The sequence below is a fragment of the Vulpes vulpes genome, chromosome 9, assembly GCF_048418805.1.
Source record: "Vulpes vulpes isolate BD-2025 chromosome 9, VulVul3, whole genome shotgun sequence".
Taxonomy (NCBI): Eukaryota; Metazoa; Chordata; class Mammalia; order Carnivora; family Canidae; genus Vulpes; species Vulpes vulpes.
Genome location: NC_132788.1, coordinates 96,326,250 through 96,347,575, shown reverse-complemented (window position 1 = coordinate 96,347,575; position 21,326 = coordinate 96,326,250). Strand labels below are relative to the sequence as shown.

General features: G+C 51.7%; 1 protein-coding gene across 1 annotated transcript; it reads right to left on the bottom strand.

Moving 5' to 3' along the window:
- Positions 1 to 19,076: 19,076 nt before the first annotated feature.
- Positions 19,077 to 20,986, bottom strand: TMEM158 (transmembrane protein 158). Its single transcript, XM_072721093.1, has one exon. It carries the CDS (start codon positions 20,639 to 20,641, stop codon positions 19,763 to 19,765), a length of 879 nt encoding a protein of 292 aa, XP_072577194.1. The 5' UTR covers positions 20,642 to 20,986; the 3' UTR covers positions 19,077 to 19,762.
- Between the last annotated feature and the right edge of the window lie 340 nt (positions 20,987 to 21,326).

Below are 21,326 nucleotides of genomic sequence, written 5' to 3'. Positions count from 1 at the left end.
AAGACAGGTTTACAGGACAAGGTTGCTGCTCTGCCCAGAACCCTTAGATCCCCTTTTACTGGTGTGTAGGTGTTGTGTTGTGTTGTGTGTATGTTTCCACCACCATTTCCAACAGCCAGTCCCTGTGCCTCTTCTTCGGACATCCAGTCTTGGGCCATTAGGGAAATTATTACCTGAGGATTCAGACCTCTCTACGGTGACCCTGAACCAATGACTTGTGGGGTGTGAGAACATGCAGGTCTTGTCTAGGTGCACTAAGGGCAGGCCTGGGAGGGGGTCCTGAGGCGCCACTTGCACTGCAGCGCTCCCTATGGGACCAAACTGAAGCCACCACCCTCCAGGGGATGTTGCCTGGTGGGGGGTGGGTGTCTTCCCTGAGGGCACATCCTTCATCAGTCACTTACACACTTAGCTCATCTCAACGTCTGCTTGGGGAGCCTGACCTGAGACAGCCAGTGTTACATTTTTTAATGTTAAAATAAATTTGAAAAAATAGCAGGCTCTGTGGGTGTACTTAGGAATTTGAGTTGGTTTGAACAGCTAATTAAGTAAAAAAATAAAGCCAGGCTCGTTTCCCTTGGCACATCAGCTGGGAGTGGAACTGGAACAGCAGGTGGGATCCCTGGAAGTCACAGAGGGTCACTTCTGGGGGGGCCGGAACCCGCTCAGAGGATGGGGAGTGGGCTTCCCTGAGCCTCTCCATGGCTCTTCACAGGGCGCAGGTGAGGTGAGTAGCTCAACGGGAATAGAAATAACGGTGCTGACGCACCGGACTCATCCAGCGCACACTCCAGGTCCCCCCGGGCCAAGAGGGAGGAGGAAGCAAAGTGGGGGTGCCTACGTCTCACAGTGCAAGGGCTGAATGGAGATGGGGTTTGGGGCTGCCCTGCATGACCTCAGGGGGCTTCCTAGAGCACTGGCCCCTCTGGGCAGCTTCAGATAGCAGAGTGTGCTCTGCCCTCCACAGCAACAGCTGGAGGAAGTGTGTATGTGTGTGTGTGTGTGTGTGTGTGTGTGTTGCCTGAACAGCTCAGAAGCCCTGGGAGCTCTGAGAATTCAAAGACACTTCCAAATTCAGGTCCTGCCTTCTGCGCAGAGGCACAGGAGGGACAGCTTGGTTCTTCCAAGCAGCTGGGTCAGGTGGAATCGCCACCACGTGCTTGCATCTGGGTTGTCTGTGGGCCTCCTTGCAGGGCGCCACCTGGTGGTGGGTGCTCTGCGGGCGGGGGTGGGGTGGGGTGGGGTGGGGTGGGTGGGAGCTCTTTCCTCCCTGTCTCTTTCTCCTCTTGCGCAGCTGGTGTCAGGGGAGGTGGGGACCAAAGGGACTGGGGGGCAGGTGGTGGAGATTGACCCTCTGCAGCCTCAGACCTCCCTGGCAAGCCACTGCCTCGGGCGCCTTTGCTGACTTGCTGTGATTGAGGGCTTGGCTGGGGGCGCTGGAGCCAGATGCTAGCATTGGAGCCCCAGCTTAACCACCGCGGGACCTAAGACAAGTTGCCAGGTGTCTCTAAACTTCAGTTTCTTACCTGTAAAGGACAGATCAAAGGACCTACCTCCCTGAGTTCTTTGCAAAGAAAAAAAAAGAGATTATGCATTATCTGAGTTTGGGTTCCCCCAAAGCAGATCCCGAGAGTTTGTTGGGGAGGGAATCTCAGGACATACCACTTGAAGGGAGAGAGGAAGAAGACGGCGGGAGTGGCACATCCATCGCGTGTGTTGCCACTGGGACACCAGGCACTGGGTCCTTCTCAGCACTAGCTGGCCTGAGGCTCGAGGGAGCTGGGGCTTGTCCGCACTGATGCCCAGCAGTCCCTGATTGAAGCTGCTCCTGGGGTGTCTTGATGCCTCAGCTCTTCCGGCTTATCCAGTGCTGGGACACAGTGGGCTCCAGCAGCCAGAGAGTGTCCTAGGACAGATTCAGAAACGACCACATTTGGAAGTTGGGCCAACATGCATGGGGAGGTGGTACGGGTAGGGGAACCGCCAAAATCTTCTATGTGCATATTTTTTGATTCGCAGAGCAGAGTGGGGTGATGTAACATCTCAATAAACAACCACTATTAATAATAGTACACTTCAGGGGGCCAGTGAAGGCCCCCTTGTCCACCCAAAGTGTGACATGGCTGATAAACTAGAAGGGGCTACAGCTACACTGTGTGCCGTGGGGGATGCTAGATGCCCATCACCCTACAAGTTGGGGTTTGGTGTCCTCCATTTTATAGACAAGGAAACTGAGGCTCCCAGAGTGTGAGAGCTTTGCCTTAAGGTCACATCAGATGACACCAGCATTGGTGTCTCGGGGGCAGGTACTGCTGCTCCCACCTGCACCAGGATCGTAGGGAGTTTTCATCCTGTGCTTTCTCTCTGAGCCCAGCCATGACTGTGCAGAAATTTGTTTCCATCTGTGAAATGTCAAAGCTGAATCTTTTATGTTCTGCCCTGGGTCTGCCCCCGGTGATGAACTCCACCCAAGCCCCACAGCTGCTTCCAGCTCCCGGGACTCTTTGGGAGTCTTGGAATAATAACAAAAGGAATAGTTCTCCATGGCAGGAGAGAGTGAGGGAATAGTTTTATCATTTTTTTTCCTGCACGATTCAGACCCGAGAGAAAAGAAGAGGGAATTAGTGGAAGTAGGAGAAGCTGTGACCCACTCTCACTGGCTTCTGGGCGTGGCAACCCTGACCTTGGGAGCTGCCTGCCCACAGGGCCTGTGGCAGGTCCATCAGGAGCCAGAAACCCAGGGTCTCATTTCTGCGTGAGGGACCGGAATAAAGGGTCTGCTCAGCTCTCCTTCCAGAATGTCACACCCCAGGTCAGTGCTGGAGACCAGAAAAGAGGAGCCCCAGCTCCCTTGTTCCTGTTGTGGTGGGTGTGGGTGTCTGGGGAGCAGCTAGGGGAGGGGTAGGCAGGTGGAGCTCCCTTCAGGGAGCAGGGTTCTGCTCCAATCCACTGGGTGGAGGACAAAACTCATCTTTTATGGCCCTTGTTCAATTCTCAGTTGGAGCCAGATAAGCCTTTATTTTCATTATTTTAAAAATATATTTTATTGTGGTAAAATATAAATAACATAAAATTTGCCATTTTAACCATTTTTCAGTGGCATTAATCACATTTACAATATTTTGAAACCATCGCCACTCTTTCCAAAACGTTTTTATCACCCCAAACGAAAACCGTACCCATTCATCAATAACTCCTACTGCCTCCTTCCTCCAGCCTCTAGTAACTTCTACTCTACTTCCTGCCTCTAAGACCCAGACTACTCAAAGTACCTCATGTAAGTGCAATCACTTTTGTCTTTTTATTTGTCTTTTTGTGACCAGCTTATTTTACTCACCATAGAGTCGTCAAGGTTCCTTCATGTTGTCACAGATGTCAGAATGTCTCTCCTTTTTTTTTAAATTTTAAGGTTTATTTATTTATTTATTGGGGAAAGGGGAAGGACAGAGGGAGAGGGAAACGTGAGCAGATTCTGTGCTGAACGTGGAGCCTGATGCAGGGCTCGATCCCACAACCCCGAGATCACAACCTGAGCCAAAACCAAGAGTCGGGCCCTCAACCAACTGTGCCACCCAGGCACCCCAGAATATCTCTCCTTTTTAAGGTCGGATAATAATTCCTTGTATGTTTATGCCACATTTTGTTTATTCATTGATCATGATGGTGGTGAAGCTTTCCCGACATCTACACCCAACTATACACTTTAGAAAGAAAGAGACAAAGAAGACACTTCAGCTCCCATAGGACAGTCGCAGCGCCGGTCCCGGCTCACTCAGGCCACTGAGGCCGCCGGTGTCACTGACACCCTTTGGTGAGGCTTCTGAGAACAGCGAACAGTGTGAGAGTAACGTACACGTTGTTTCCATCCAGTACCCGTAAGCATGGAGTTAACGTTTGGTCCTTGGAGGTGACTAGGACAGGCTGCGTGTCCCATGACAGCAAGGTCCAGAGCTGCTGGATCTCCACTCTGTACCCACCTATTGAGCCCACAGTGATACTCAGGAAGTACTTTCTGATTATGGACAGGGAGTGATTTGCCGCTTTGGTGTAATAGCACAACCAGCACTGTTTGTTGAGTCCTACGTATGCCTGGTGCCTCACAGATATTTCCACTCCTCCTCCCTACAGCCTGGCAATAAGAGGCATGATTGTGCCTGTTTTATAGACAAGAAATCGGAGTTTGAGTATTTAACCCGAGGTAGTACACAGCACCCAGGATTCCAGTCGGAATCTGTGCTCCTGGAAGAGTGTGGAGAGGAAGTAAATGCTTTGGTATGTTATTGTTTAAAATCCTTACAACAATACCTACGAGGAGGTGCTTTTATGCTTCCCATTTTACAGACAAGGAAACTGAGGCCTAGCAAGTGGCAGGGCCAGTATTGGACATGACTGGTCTGGCTCACTGCCCACTACCTCTGCCCCCCTGATGGACCCCATTTCTCATACCATTCTGTAGGAATCCCTTCACCAGCTAAATGTCAAACATTGCTGGGTCTTTGGCTTCCCTCTGAGTGCAGATGGATGAAGGGAGTCCAGAGGGATCTTGCCATCTCATCTGGCTAATTAAGTATGATTTGGGGGCTCCTGGATGAGGCAGATGTGAGTCATAAGAAACTCGGGCTCATTTTGAACCCCGTAACTACTCTGGTCATGCATCTATGTTTAGAACGGGCTGGGACGCTGCACGAGATGGGCCTGGGGCATTCCTGCAGGAGCCCCTGTCTGTTTGCTGCCTTCCGCACAGCAGAAATACTCATCATCAACCAGAGGAGAACCTGAAGCCTCCTCCCCACATCGAAGAAGCAGGAACCTTGCAGGCACTTCCCTCAGCCCAGAAGCTCCCTCTGAGCCCTACAGGTGCCAGGACTCCCCATTTCAGCAGAGTTATCAAGGGAAAGGCAGAAATACCCCTCCCTCTGCATCCCCTTTGCCCCCGGGGTGAGCCAGACTCCAGGCAGTGGGAGAGAGAGTGCTTCCAAAAGGTCAGGGATGACTGTTCTGGATGATTTTCCAACAACAACAACAACAACAAACAATAATCCAGCAATAATAAGCTGCATTCACTGAGCCTGTGTCCATGCCAGGGGCCGCCTGTGGACTCTTCAGAAGGAACCCATCTCAGGCTCTCCTGCTGCAACATAGGTATCACGTTCCGCCTTTTACAGATGAGGAAACTAAACTCATGGGGTGAAATGCTGAGCTAAAACCCACACTCGGGTACACCCCTGCTCCTCTGCCTCCTGGGGAGGTGCCTCAGGGGGCTGCTGTATCTCCGGGCAGGTAGGCATGTCAGTGCTGGTGGGGCGTGTGTGTGCGAGATAGGGGTGGGTCTGTGGCATCCTGGGTGGGAGATGATGGAGAGAGGCCATCCTGGGGCCATCCACAGCAGTCCAGAGCTCCTCTAGTTTCTCAGGACTGGCTCTCTGGCAGCCCCGAGTGGAAGGCATACCTGTGTCTGCCTCTAGGTGCTCCAATCCAGGTGAGGCTTCATAGAGCAGCCAGGCCAGGGCAGCTCCCCTTTCTTTGCAAGGGCCTACCTGGAAGGGTGTCCAGTAGGAATGCCAGCCCTCACGGAGGCATAGGGGCTCTCAAAAAGAAAACAACCTGGCTAGCTCAGTCAGAAGAGTGTATGACTCTTGAACTCAAGACTATGGGTTTGAGCCCCATGTTGGGTGTAGAGATTTCTAACAAATAAACAAACAAACAAACAAACAAATAAATAAATAAAAAAGAAGAATTCAAGAGCCCAAATGTTGTATAGTCTTAAAAAAAAAAAAAAAACAAAACCCAAATAAACAAAACCTGAGGGTCAAAGAGGCCACAGAGGAATTCCACAGAATGTTCTTGGAGCCTGGGCTGGGAAGATTTTGGAAGGAAAGAAACCACTGGTGTACAAGATTCTTGCTTCTAATTCAATTCAACAGTGTTCCGGAGAGCTCGCTGTGGGCACATCTCTAGCACACCAAGGTGGCAAAATTCTGGGATTATTACTACACTCAGGGAGGGGCTTATTGTCCCACGTTGGGTTTTGGAGTCACACACTTGGCCTTGGTCCTGGTTCTATTTCTTATCAGTGAAGTAGCCTTGAGGAAGGGACATGAGGTCTCAGAGCCTCTCCCTTGTCGTCACAGGGTGGGAGGTGAGGCTGAGTGACGCTGGCGCGGGAGGTGACGTACTCCTGAGTTCTCAGCCTATGGCAGTTACTGCCATCCTTAATTTTGATGTGGCAGAGCAGTTACAAGTGGGTTTGTCTGATAAAGTACAGGGTGCCCCGTTGAATCTAAATTTTAAGTAAACAGTTATTTCGATACAAGTATATCCCAAATGTTGAGTGAGATATACTTATACTAAAAAATGATATGCTGTTTATCTGAAATTCTTTTTCTTTTTAAGATTCTATTTATTTATTCATGATAGACACACAGAGAGAGACAGAGAGAGACAGAGAAAGACAGAAACACAGGCAGAGGGAGAAGCAGGCTCCATGCAGGGAGCCTGACGTGGGATTTGATCCCGGGTCTCCAGGATCAGGCCCTGGGCCCAAGGCAGTGCTAAACTGCTGAGCCACCTGGGCTGCCCTGAAATTAAAATTTAACGGGGCACCCTGTATTTTTATTTGCTACACCTGGAAACCTTTTTAGGCAAGCTGCTTAACCATTCTGTGCCCTGGGTCCCTTATCTGCAAATCCAGGTAATGCTAGGAACTCCCTCACAGGGTTCTCCGAGGCTAGACGGGAGACTTCTGTATTTAGCACAGAGCCTGGCTGCCTGGCCTAGCACGTGCTGGGCAGTGAGGGTTAGTGGTGCGTTCAGGGGAAGGGCGTAAGGGAGTGTGGCTGGACCCTGCCTCAGAGCCCCCCACCACCCAGGTTCTGGAGCCAACCGAGTCCTTCGGGGGGAAGGAATTGCTTATAGCCGGTCAGGGTGCGCACCCTCTTCTTTGCCGGCTGTCTCCCCTGCCCTACGAGGTGCCCCTGCCATGTTCTTACCTCTACAGCCCTGCCACCTTCCGGCCTGGGCCTCTGCCTGTTTTGCCCCCAGACACCAGACTCTGGGCGCCCCCTGGCTTGCTAGGATTGCGCCTCCCCTCTGGGTCCTCTGTCCCAGCCTCCAGTGCCAATGGTATCCATCTTTCATTCTCTACTGGACACCCCTTCCTGCTGCAGAGGTGCCCACGCCACATCTGCCCCGGTCCCATAGGATCTCTGATGCTGGGTCAGGGCACCAGTGTGGCGGGGCCCTCACTGGAGCAGCCAGGACACCGCGGTGTTCCCAGTGATGGAGAAGAGAGACACCTTCCAGGTTGCAGGCTCTGGGGAGATAGGATGGTGTCAAGTGACCAAAATGGGCTTCCCCTAATTCAAGTCTGAGCTGAAGAGGCACATTTACATGAGAAATTTCTAGATGACAGGGTCTTCTACAGGTCTGTTCCAGTCCTTTCTCTCATCACATCAATTACTCATTCACCTAGAGGGTCAGAAAGGAAGATTTTGAATTTGTTTCTTTGGAGTTGAAGGTTTTTTTTTTTTTTTAAGATTTTGTTTATTTGTTTGACACACAGAGAGAGCACAAACTGGGGGAGCAGAAGGAGAGGGAGAAACAGGTGCCCCACTGAGCAGGGAGCTCGAGATGTGGGGGTCAATCCCAGAATCCCAGAATCATGACCTGACCTGAAGGCAGATGCTTAACTGACTGAGCCACCCAGGTGTCCTGGGGTTGAACTTTTTAGCTTGATTTGATTTTAACACTCCACTTGGTTTCTGGATATTTCCCACCATTCCAGCTTCCCGAGCCTCACATTTAATTTTGATGTTGTTCTTTAGGGTGATCCGGATTCCCTACATCTTATATATCAGGTCAAACTCTCATTGGAGGGCCATGAAGCTCCCAGCAGGTGGATTTGAACAGCCAATATTGCAGAGAAACCCCAAACTTAATGACCATAGGGCCAACAGTGCTGTGCATGGTTTTCTATCTTGTGAAAATATCAGACCCTTGGACTTGGATTCAAAAGCAAAGGGGAGGCAAACTAATTTCTAAAAATTGGACAAGAGTCTTTACAAAGGAAGATACATGAATGGCCAATAATCATAAAAAAAAAACCTGAATCTAATCAGTCATTCAAGAAATGCAAATTAAAACCACAACGAGAAAGTGCTACACATCCATCAGGACGCTAAAATTAAGACTGGCAACACCGAATGTTGAGGATGCTGGAGCACACCAAACTCATATATTGCTGATAAGAGTGTAAAACGATACAAAAATGTTGGGAAAAATGGAATTCTTATAGACAAACATAAACCTATGTCTACCCTATGACTTCCGATTCCACTTCCAGGTATTACCCAAGAAAAATGAAAACATATGTCCACGTATGTAAGTTCTCATGGCAGCTTTAATAAAGTAACTCAAAACTGGAAATAGCTCAGGTGTCTTGTCCATCAGCTGGAGAATGGGTGTACTGTGGTCCAGCTATGAAATGGAATCCCTCTCAGCAATAAAAAGAAACAAAATAGTGAAATGCATAGCAACATAGTTGAATCTCAGAGATGTGTTGGGCAAAAGAGATGCAGAAGAGCCCATAGTATGATCACATTTATATGAAGTTCTAGAAAAGGGAAAACCAACCAATGGCAATAGACGGGAATAGTGGTTATTCCCACATGTGTGTGTTGTGTGCACATGGGGATTATGGCTAAGGTTAGAGACACGGGGGAGCTTTTTGAGGTGATGGAACTGTTCTGAATCTTAATAGGGTCTGGGTTACGTGGATGCATTTGTCAAAACTGATTGTGCACCTGTGATCTCGTTGCACATAAACTATACCCAGACAAACCAGGACAATACAAATTCCTGTGCCTATGTAAGTAAATTGATTAAATGTAAAAAATAAAAGAGAGGGGAAGAGAACACATTTTATTTTTTTAAAGATTTTTTTTTTGAGAGAGAGAGAGAGAAAGAGAGCAGGGGGGAGGAGCAAAAGGAGAAGGAGAAGCAGACTCCGTGCTGAGCATGGAGCGGACCCCGGACCCTGAGCTCATGACCTGAGCTGAAATCAGGAGTCAGACATTTAACTGACCGAGCCATGCAGGCGCCCTGAGAACACATTTTCAAATCTCTTCCCCTTCAAGTTGGATGCCCTGCGTGGTTCACCCTGTTCCGATGGAGAAGCCACATGTTATAATCTCTGTATATATTCTTGTCAATCCTGTTTTATGGATGAGACAACTGGGCTTCAGAAGGATTAACTAACTTCTCCAGAGTCATCAACAGTGTCAGTTCCAGTCCTGACCCACATCCTTCTGGCTCTAAAGCCCGTGTGGGTCCTCGTGCCTGGACTCCGATGCCGGGGCATCGATGGTGCGCTTGGAGAGAAACAGATTTTACTCTTTAATGATAAAGTAAAATACTTCCATTTTGTGAAAACAAACAGACTGTGGGGTAGCAAACAAATTTTGCATAAATTTTAAAAATAAAAGATAAATATTAGGAAAACCACCCCCTTGCAAAAGGCAGTATTCGATAACAACAGATGCCCCGGGATGGAGGGGCATTCTCCACTGTGGATGAGTTTGAGAACTAATTCGCTGCATCATTATACCGTCACACCCATGTGTCTGGCTGCCAGCTCCTGCCGTCGTTGCCTGTGCTGCTCACTGAGCAACCAGGCTCTTGTCTGATGCTCAGGGTCACGTACGCCTGGCAGAGAGCTGGTGTCTGTGCGTGGTGTGGCTCGTCGGCCGTGTCCCATGTTGTAATCTACCAGCCAGGCAGACAGAAAAGGACACAGAGCTTCTAAACACGCTGCCTGGAGCTTCACCAAAGTTAAAGATTGTACTGTAGGATCAGGGCGTCTGGCTGGCTGAGTTGGTGGTGCGTGTGACTCTTGATCTCAGGGTTGTAGGTTTGAGCTCCACGTTGGGCGTAGAGATTACTTAAAAATAAAATCTTAAAAAAAAAAAGGTCGTATCACAGGATCTATCAACACACAGAAGCCGAGCGCTCTGAGTATCTTAATGGGCAGGAGATTCATGTTGTAGGGAAGGATCAGATGTTTTCCCATGGCCTTTATTGCTTATCGAATGCTGTGTGCAAACACTATTTTCCTCACTGCTCTCAGCTCTGCCTGGTTGTGTGATTCCTCGATCATCTGAAGCTTGGAAGTGGTATAGAGCACGGGTCCCCAAACTATAGCAAATGACCTGTGGGCTTGTTTTGTTCAACCTGTGAGCTGAGAATACTTTTTGCATTTTTATTTTTATTTATTTATTTTAAAAGATTTTAAGTATTGATTTGTGAGAGACACACAGAGAGAGGCAGAGGGAGAAGCAGACTCCCCATGGGGAGCCCGATGCGGGACTCGATCCCAGGACTCTGGGATCACTACCTGAGCCTAAGGCAGATGCTCGACCACTAAGCCACACAGGCAAACCTCTTTTTGCATTTTTAATAGGTGCAAAAAAATAAAAAGAAAAATAATTCATGACGTGAAATTTATATGAGATTAAAATTTCTGTGTTCCTAAATAAAGTTTGACTAGAGCATAGCCACACTCATCCATTTACATATGATTTGTGGCTGTTTTTGAGCTCCATTGGCAGGGCTGAGTAATGAGAGACTGTATGGCCCGCACAGCTAAAAATATTCCCTGTTTGGCCCTTTCCAGTAAAACATTGTCAACCCCTAGTGCAGAACAGAGCCCATCGGGACTCTGGAGGGAGACAGAATTACCTAGAACAATCTTTAGGGTGGTTGTCTCTCCTTCCCCAGCAGAGTGTGAGAGGCATCCCCAAATTCAACTTCCCTTGGAGATAGTAGCACTGTCTCTAATACTAGTGCTAATGCTAGTACCAGTACGAATTCTGTGGGACTTCCCTTGTATGCAAGTGTTGGGGAGTCAAGACTTGAACACAGAGGCAAAGGCAGGCACTTTAGACTTTATCAGGGGGTGCCAGCATGACAGAGCCAGCTGTACCTCAGTTGGCACAAGTGCAAGACACCCAGAGGCAAAGCCAGCCAGCCAGGCCTCACTTGAGACTGGCAATGGCCTAGAGGTCAGCACACAAGTGGGACAGGGAGTTTGGAGTTTAAACAAGTCTGAGCTTCACCCCCCGCCACTCCACGCCGCCATTGTGTGGGACTCAGAGGAGTGTGGGAATGTGTGTGGGAGGTGTGTGGTGAATCCTGTGGGTGGTCTGCCCAGATTCCCTTTATGTGACTGCACAGGGAGGCTAATGCCACCCCTGCACCCAGACCTTGGCCAGCAATTGTCTGATATGGGAATACAAAAAACCAGGCCGGTGCCTCGAGGTGGGGCAATGCTGTAGTACAATTCCTGTTCCAGGGCTCCCGTGGGATCAGGCCAGAGCTGACCCTGGCTGAGGACACATCCTCACTTTGCTCCTTCCCCTGCCTCATCCTGTGTCCCTCACTCCCCTCCTCCTGAGAGCACCTCTCCATAAATTCCATGTGTGAGTCTCTCCACCTCAGACCCCGCCTCTAGGGAACCCAGTCCTAGACAAGAGTCATCACAGAAGACCTCGACACAGTCCCATTATCAAGAGTGATGCTGAATACATTTTGACCCACAGATGGTTCCTGTCTTTGGCCCCCTTGCCCGCCGCTGGCGGGGTCTCAGGGCCTCTCCCCAGATGTTCTATCTTTAGCACTTGCCCCTGCATCAGGGCATCTGTGTGTGGCTTTGCTTGGCCATGTGGAGCCGGGACAGCTTTGGGGGACAGCATTCTACAGGAGCAATATCCTTCCTGCTTATTGAATCTCAGAATTCATTTTCGTACCAAAGACATCAAATAAACCCAGACCATACATGGCAGCTCCGTGGTTATGACCTGAGGAGATGAATCACATTGTTCATACTCTAAAGTTGTGTTCCTTATCAGCCTCATCTGGAACCTTAGTCACAAAGTGGACGCATTGCTCCAGCAGGGGTGGGAAGTTTGATCTGGCTTTGATATGTGTCTGGAGATGATAAACTTGGGATGAGAAAGATAACAGACCTCCCCACCCCCTGACACACACACACACACACGCACACACACACACACACACGCACTCCATCAGGCCTTTGGCCCTTGGATAGGTTTCAATATCCTGTATGGCCACTTTCCACCCCACTTTTTAGGAATCAACCTTTATATACCACCTGCCCTCAGAAGGCCTGCATTACCTTCTGCAGAGGCAGGGGACCACCAAAGAGCCCTGAGTGCAGAAAGCAGAGCGTTGAGAGGCAGGCACCCCAGGGTTAAAATATAGCAGACACATTTGACCATCTGTCAATAAATAAAAATAAATAAATCTGTGCTTGCCAGTATGACTTTGTTGCTAATATTGATCATTTATCTAATGAAGGGTATCCTCTCATTTTTCTATAGTGTAGCACTTGTATAATAAAGTTTTTAAAGACAGTCAAGCATAGCATAATTCCAGTTTTTAATATAAATAATCAGTCACAGACACACATACACATGTAAAAATAGACCGGGAGTAATTGCGCCAAGATGCTTACAGGGCTTATTTTTGGGTAGTGGAAACATGAGCTCTCTTTCTTTTCTTTTTTATTTGTCAACATTTCTAATACTTCTTCTGCAATGAATATACATGATCTGTGCTCAAGCAAGGGTGCAAAGATGATGTTCTGGAGCCAAGTGTCCTTTCTGAGACTCGCTAACCAACACAAGAGCCTTCTTGGCAACATGGTGACAGCGAGGAGTTGACACCTTGGGCTGTGCCTCTCAGGCTGGGCGAGACTCCTTTCTTGCACTTGGAGATTCGAGCCTTCCAGGGCTGAAGGAGAGAACTGTTTGGGGGCAGAGGACAGCTGATGGAGCGGTCCCCATAGGGGTAGCTCTGGTAGGAGGGAAACCAGCAGAACCCACTCCTAACTGTCAGCCCTGTGTCCTCCAGCCAGCAGCCATCCCCATGTCAGTCCCCAGGATGCTGTTCCTTCTCTCCATCTTCCACCTGCCTCAGCTTATGGGGTCTTTTACTTTGGGTGTGTGTGTATAGGAGGGGGATGGGATCTGAGGGGCGATCATCCTTCTGTTGTTAAAGCTGATGTTTTAATTTTCTTTCTCTCTTCTCTTCTTATTGCTTTTCCTTCTCCTTACCACTCCAGTCCAAAATAACCATTACAAATAATATTATTGTTGTTGCCAGTGTAGTTCTTTAGCAGCCGCAGAGTGTTCTAGGAACATGGGGGTTGATGTATGGACCGTATAATGTGAAAGCCTATGGTCAGAAAATCAAGATCTTTCTTACTCGAAGAACCAGAGTTTAACCTGAACCAGAACATACCTGTGATCATAAAATATTCTGCAATAAGATTCCAAAGTACTCTAATGATAACATTGCTATTCTATCTAGATCATGACCCAGCGTGCATCACGACTTAAGTCCAGGATGGCTAGCATACAAGGAAGAAAGCCCAAGAGGAAGGCTGGCATTCACGATCGGATCTCGGGACTAGAGCCACCGTGCTGCTGCAGATTGCTGGGGAACAGCAGGATCTCAGAGAAGCTGCCTCACAGCCAAGGAGTGGGGGTTCTTTAAAGTTCTCAATAGGGTTCAAAGCTGCAACCCAGGGGTCAGATCTGGGAGGGGCGGAGAGCTAAGCGGCTGGCAATCGGTTGCCCCTCCACCCCATGCCCGGTAGACCTCAGGAAGTCTGATGGAACTGCCCAGCAAGGACTCTGGTCACAGAGCCAAAAAGCGGGTCCTGGTAGGCACCCCAAATGGAGGTAGCTTTTTTCCTTGAGTGCCAGAAAAGCTTAGTGGGAGACAATTTGCACACAGAATCCAAATGGGGCCTTAGGTGTTATCAAGATGCGAAGTATTTTGATTTTCATCACTGCCCCTATGCAAGCCCAGGAGAGAACACGTCCTCAGCAGCACAGACGCTCACTCTAGGACTTTGGGAGATGGTTCTGGGAATACTCAGGCAGTGAGAACACCAGGAAAATGCTAAGCGCATGGTGAGGAGAGAGCTTTAATTGTCCGGGGTGTGCAGCAGGCATGCCACCAGTCCTTAGGGGACCACAGGGACTCCTCACCCTGCTTGAAACATTCTTGGACCCCGTCCTGTCCTGAGTGCGGCAGAAATCACCGGGTGTCAGCGCTGGCGTGGGGGATGCCGAGGCTGGGCTGCTAGCTGGAAGAGAAGGGGTGAGAGAAGGAGGTGCTTCTCAGGAGGCAGGTAAAGGAGAATGAGTCTGCTGCTTCAGAGCCCTTGGCCAGGTGGGGCATCAGGAGAACTGCTGAGAAGGAGTTATTCCGAGCTGATGGGAAGGGCATAGGCCCAGAGAAAAGTGGATTCTTGAAAATTCCTGAGAGCTAGAGACCAGTAGGAATCTAGTCCTCAGGGTAGAGCCCAGGGAAGACAGAGAGTAAAAGAAGTCCCAGAGACCAAGACCTGGCAAGGAAGGTCTGGAGGACCTCGGGGTCTGCTGATGTCGAGTATGAGCTGGCTGATTGGAGCAGTTTGCCCTAAAACCAGAGCCCGAGCAGGGAAGAGCCAGGGAGAGAAGGTGAAGCCTGGTCAGTGCCTGCCCATAGCAAGTGCAGCAAGAGGCCTGTGTTCTGTTCCACTGTGTGCCCCCGGAGCAGTCCTCCCACGCTGCCCCCGGAGCAGTCCTCCACGCTCCCAGTGTGGCACTGTCACCCAGGAGGACCGAATGCTGCCCTGGGAGATGCCCCCTGGAAGAGGTGCGGCACAGCCAGGGAAGGCCAACGCACCATCTTTAGAGGCTTGCCCTGGAGTGCAAGTGGGAGCGACAGAAGGGCCACTGGCAGGAGACCAGGCAGGGGACAGACAGCTCCCCGAGCACCCAGGACAAGGTACGAGGTGTGTACTGCAGCAGCCGGCCCACAGCAACCCGGGGGGTCTAGGGCGCTGGTCTCTGCCCTCCTGACCTCTCAGTGCTCCCAGGAAAAGGCTCAGCCCGAATGTCTGCCTTGCTCTTAGCTCTCCCAGTCCCTATAACTTTACACCTCTTCTTCTAACTGGGAAATGGATGATTTCTCCCCAGTGAAGCCCAGCCCCTTTCTTACCTTGAAGGTCAGTGAATTAACCATTTCTGTGCAGCAGGGGAGGGTCTAGGTCCAGGGTGAGGGGTGTCTGCTCTGACCTCTCTATTCCTTTCTCCCCATTTTATTCGAACTTTTCTCCCATCTTGCTTCCTGGATGACTCCTATATCATGGGGATCCAGAGAGCATTTCTGTCCAAACCTTCCAGATTGATCTCTTGGGGGACCCACTTTGTCCAAACATTGGAGCAGCCACGAGGATGATGTTCCCCTTCACTTGTAAAATCGCTAGAAACAGGCTAGCTGCCAGTGTGGGCAGGTGATATAGGTGTCACAGGAGGAGAGTCTCGGGATGGCACTTCTGGGGTGAACCCTTTGTCTACTCAGTGTAGTCCTGGAGTTCTCCTGCGTGGCCCGTAGGTCACAGTGGTATTGGGTGTTGTTCACATCAATGCTGTCCATCACCACCGCCACCCCTAGGTTCTCCTCTCCTCTGGGGACTGGAAACATGACCTTCTTGGCTTCTCTGTCATTGGGTGAGGCCATATGACTCGTTCCAATCAATGAGCGAAAAGGATGGGACTTCTTGGCTGGAGCATTGAGAGCGCAGCTCTCACCTATGTGAGAGCCTCCAGAATTTCCTTCCTCCTAACTAGACAATGTGACCGTATTTGAGGCCAAAGTCACGCTTAACCTCGATCCCTGAGTGATTCCAAAGGGCAAAACCGCTGCCCTGTTTTAATTGTGTTAAGCATATGAGGTGTTGGGATTGCAAAGTACCACAGTGTAACCCAGCCTATCCTGACTGATACCATCACCTGAGAGGGAAAAGAAACAGGCTTTCTTTTGACATGTGTATCTAGGAGACGTGATGATTAAACAAGCATTGGCATTAGGGGATATTGCCCTTATCATCACTGATTGTGGATATTACAGAACCATCCGAATGGGAGAGAAAAAGTAGAAATGCATGATCTGTGCAAAAGGAATACAAATGATAATCACTTATGAGATCTGCTCCTTGGATGTTCCTTGTGGCTGGAACAATTCTGCATCTCATTAGGTAAATTGTCCAGCACAGGTTGGGTTCCCGAAGAAGCGGGTTGTGAGCTAGAGATCAGTGTGCAGGAGGTTTGTTAGGTGGTGGTGTTGGATTCACAGCCCGCGGGAGGGAAGGGGTAGGAGGAGGCGGGAGTGGGCAGAGGGAGAAGCCAAGTGTCCCTGGAGTCTCTGTGGAAGCTTCAGCCAACGCTACCAGGGGTTCTAAAGGTGGAAGGACCCTTCAGAGCTCTCCCTAGAGGGCCAGGTGTCTATGTTGATGGGTCACTGGACACGGTGCCCTAGGAAGAGGGTGTGGCTTTGGACTAGGTGGTTCTCTTCAGCTGCCACAGGCGCTAGGGGAGACCAGGGCATTCAGATCCAGCCCAGGGGTTGCTCTCATGATGGACGCAGAACTCAGGGCAGCCTACAGCAGTGGCCGGATTTTGGAGGGTGGGTATGGATGATCCTTGGGGGTAAACTCTCTCTCAAGAGAAGCAAAAATAACTGGGAGTGATGCTTTATCCTGGGGACTTAGCTATGTCACTAACAGCTCAAGATGTCCTTAGGAGGCTTGAAGAATGGGCTGGAATCTGGGGATTCGGTTCGCATGCACACATACCGGCTGGCCTTTAGTAAAATGCGTACTTGGGAGTGTTTCACTACTGAGATGATGCAAGTCAAAATCGCCAGAGGGCACAGATCCCACCGCTGCACCTGCTGGGCCCTACTGACTCTGCCTGGTGGGCAATCCCAACTAAACAGAGACCAAAAGGACACTGGTTTCATCCTGGCTTTGTAGCCTCCTGCTTGGGGCTCTGGCCCTCAGAGGGCAGCGAAAGTCGGCATAAAAAGGAATCATCCTGTCCATCAGTTTTATATATGCAGAACATATATGCATGTAGGGACGCACATGCGGGTTCCATGAGCAATTCTGGAAACGTCCCCTTAGGAAGGTCTATTTTTGCAGCAATAGATACTGTTAGTTCAACTCCACCCTAATAAAGTATACATTAGGGCCCATCCTATGTATGTTTGCATGTCTGTGTATCTATAGTGTGCATATTTTATACACACACGTATATTTTTTTCTGTTAAGTGCCTGAGTGTCTTATTTAAAATAAATGCTCTCTGGCTTCTTTGGGCATATGGCTGCACAGAATCTGATGGTGACGGGGGTTGGGGTGGACAGAGGAGCAGACCTTGAGTGACTAGCTCCTAATTCTGAGAAAGGAAGTTTTTGCTGATGAAAAAGTACCAGTTAGGAAAGCAGAAGAGCAAAGCTTAGTCTCAGCTCTGCCTCCATGATCATGTAGTTGTGTGACTGTAGACAAAATGCTGAACCTCTCTGGTCCTCAGTTTCTATCTTGGGAAAAAGTAGGGAGAGTGAGTGTGTGTATGTGTGTGTGTTTGTTTTGGTTTTAAAATTTTTATTTATTTATGAGAGACAGAAAGAGGCAGAGGGAGAAGCAGGCTCCCTGCAGGGAGCCCAGTGTGGGACTCCATCCCAGGACCCTGGGATCATGACCTGAGCTGAAGGCAGACGCTCAACCACTGAGCCACCCAGGCATCCCTGTGTGTATGTGTTATACCAGGAACACTTAATGTGCCTTCCAGAATCACAAGCACTGTGATTATGTGAAAATTGACCAACGTTAGCAGTTGCTGGCTTTCTCCTGCTAGATACTGCAGGGTTAGAAAAGAATGCAGCTCATGGACCACCTCACTTTGGAGCGAAAGACTTTCCGTGACTTGCAAGGCTAGCAGATTTACATCACATTGAACTTAAATAGCTGGACCAGGAATAGGGGAAGGCCATCACCCTCGCCCCCTCCTCTCTCTTGGTTGGCCTTGGCTGGAGACAGCCCTGGATTCCAAAGAGCCAGATGGGCAGTTGAAGCTGCAGGGCAATGACCCAACCTCTCCTTCAGTTTCCTGTGGAAAGGGGTCTCATGTCTTTAATATGATAGGGACATCCTGAGATAAAAGGAGGCTACATATTTTGAAGGTTCCCTTCTGCTAGTACACAGTAGTTCTCAAACTTGAAACACACCAGGATCCCCTGGAGGGCCTGCTAAAACACAGATTGCTGGGCCCCACCCAGAGTTTCTGATCCAGTTGGTCCTGGATGGGGCCTCAGTTTTGCATCTCTGAAAAGTTCCCAGGTAATGCTGATGTTGCTGGTCCAGAGATCTCACTCTGAGAACTACAGCTCTGGAATAGTATCAATTATTCATTCAAAAATGGGAGGAACCAGAGGAAGGGAAAGTAGCTTTCAAAATCTTTTTAAAAGGCTTTTAAAATGGTTTTTATATGGAGTCAATTTAAGGATTTTTCTTTTATCCTTCTTCTGAAAACCGGGAAGAATCTGAAACTACTGCCCAGAAGACACCTTAATAACATGGACACCAAGAGTGGGGAAAGCCTCGTGGTTGTGACCTACTAAGCTGCCAAGAGTTTCCTTAAAAGAAAAAAAAAATCTTATTAATGCCAAAACAGTACCACAGGTTTTAAAACTAGCTTTTGAAATGTGCTCATAGGTTAACGTTTCTGCACAAAGGAAATCTATGTGCTTTTTAAAATGAGCCATTTAAGTAAATAAATAATAAAATGAGCCATTTCAGTGAAAGATACCTAGCACAGGGGAATTATGGACTTTGCCAGTTTGGCATTTTACTGGGTGTTTCACAGCCTGTGAGGGAAGGGACAAAAAAGACAAATCGCATAAAACCCTGTATGCCATCTTGAGGAAGGTCAGTGAGGAGGAGGGTGGGGTGAGGATGGGTGGGTGTTGGGGGGCAGCCTGGTGAGCCCTGAAACAATGGCCATTAGGGCAGGTAATATAGTTTTCATCTCCTACTTCTCCTAGACAGGCATTATTAACCCCTCTCTGACTCTGGAGAATCCCTCCCTCCGTTTTCAGGGCAACATCTTGTATAATTCCTGGATTCCTTTTCCTAAATCAAATGAAGAAAAAGCTACGTACGCATCTCTGGAGGAAAAAGTCTGTATTAAAAGCCAAAAAACCAAATCAAAACAGAAAATAAAAAAAAAAAAACAAAAAACCACAGAAGTACAAGAAACGCCCACCAGGCCACGTCACTGGATAGATCGACTTGGAAAAGGTTCATAAAAGTTCATTTTTAGCCGTAACAATATGTGGGTGTGAAATCCTTCCCATGCCCCTCCCCACCCCTTTTAAATAAATTAAAAAAAAAGAAAAAACAACAAACTTCAAATACTATGTCTGGATACAAAGAGCTTCTCTTACTACAGCAATAGCAATTTGAATTTTTCTTTTTTTTTTTTTTTACTAAAACTTTCATTTAAAACAGTTATTAAATATATAAAACGAATACACAGGATTTGGTCGTTTTCTGCCAAGAATCTAGGGCACGTGGGTGCGGGGAGGGGAGGGCCGGGGGGTACATCGGAGGGGAGCGGGCCCCGGTTTCGCTCCTCTGGGCCACCCCTGGGCGCCGGGCTGGCACCTGCCTGCGGGGCGGAGGCGCCGGGCCCCCCCCCGGAGGCCCCTGCCCGGGACCCGGGAGAGGAACTGGCGGTCACTAGGGCTCGAAGCACGGCGGCCGGCGCGCGCCCCGGGGGAGCGCGGCGGGGCGCGGGGAGCGCGGCGGGGCGCGGGGGGCGCGGGGGCGCGGGGGCGCGGGGGCGCGGCGGGTCACTTGGCCGCCGCCCCCGAGGTGACGGTGACGGCGGCGGCGGCGGCGGCGGCCGCGGCGGCGGCGGCGGCGGCGGCGGTGGTCCCCGCGGGCACGGCGGCGGGGGCGGCGGCGGCGGCGGCGGCGGCGGTCCGGCGCTGCTCCATGCCGTTGGGCAGGAAGCCGGCGATGATGGGCACCGGCCAGATGAGGGCGGCCACGCTCCACACCACGATGACCAGGGTCATGAAGCAGGCGACCAGCGTGGACTCGATGGGCTTGCGGTTCAGCCGCCAGCCCGGCTCGCCCTGCAGCTCCTCCAGGCTGAAGTCCAGGCAGCAGAAGTGCAGCGGCTCGCCCTGCAGCCACAGCGGCCCGGGCTCGGCGGCGGGGTAGGCGGGCAGCGCGGTGGGCGCCCCGGCGGCGGCGGCGGCGGGGGCGGGGGCGGGGGCGGGGGCGGCGGGCCGGAGGCGGCCCGGGCGGCGGCCGCGCACCCAGCCGCAGCCCACGCACAGGCGCAGGTCCTGCTGCGCGCCGCCCGCCGCCAGCCCCAGGTGCTCGATGAGCAGCGGCGGCCCGACGCGGTGGAAGGCGGCGGCGAAGAAGGCGCGGCCGTGCGCGTTGGTGGAGAAGAGCAGCAGGTCGCACTGCAAGCCCCGCGGGCGGCCCCAGCGCACGAGCAGCGAGCTCAGCATCTGCCGCTGCACGCTGATGTTGCACGGCGCCGCCGCCTCCTCCGGGCCCGGGCGCTCGGGGGGCGCGGGGGCCGCCGAGGCCAGCAGGCGCGGGGCGGCGGGCTCGCCGGACGACGCGTTCACCGAGGCGTTGGGGGGCGCCCCGCCGAGGCCCGGCGGCAGCGGGCAGGCGGCGGCCAGCAGCGCGGCGAGCGGGAGCAGCATGGCCTGCGGCGGCGCCTACGCGCGCGGGGCGGGCGGCGGCTGCATGGCGCACGGCGGGGCCGGGAGAGCGGACGGCGGGGCCCGGCGGGGCGGGGCGGGGCGGGGGCGCTCGGGCTCGCGGCTCCCGGCTCGCGGCTCCCGGCGGCGGCGGCGGCGGCGGCGGCTCCTCGCTCGGCGCGGGGATCCCTCCCGGCCCGGCTGCGTCTGGGGTTCCCCGCCGCCCCCGGAGCGGGGGCCCTCGGACGGCCGGGCGGCTCTGCGGGGCCCGGCGCTCGCCGGGAGCAGGATTCCCCGGCTCGGCTCCGCCTCCCGCGCCGCGCCCCGCCCCGCCCCGCCCCGCCCGCCCCGCCCCTCCCGGCCGAGGCTCCGCCGAGGGCGGGGCTGCACGCGAGGGCGAGGCTGGGGCCCGGGCCGGCGCGGGCACGAGCGGGGGGAGGGTCTCTAGCGGGGCCGGGCCTCGGACTCCGGGCGCAGGAGCGGGCTCGGGGCACAGCTGCGGCCCCGCGGGGGACGATGCCCTTGCGACGTGTCGCCTTAGGGCTCACCTGCACCACTCTCGTCTGCACAAGGGGAAACTGAGGCCGAGCGAGGGCCTCCCCCGAGGCCACCGCGCGAGCCGGAACCAGGACTCCGGGCCACGAAGCTGGCTTTCTCCACGGTGGCTCTTAACGCCTCAAACCTGCAG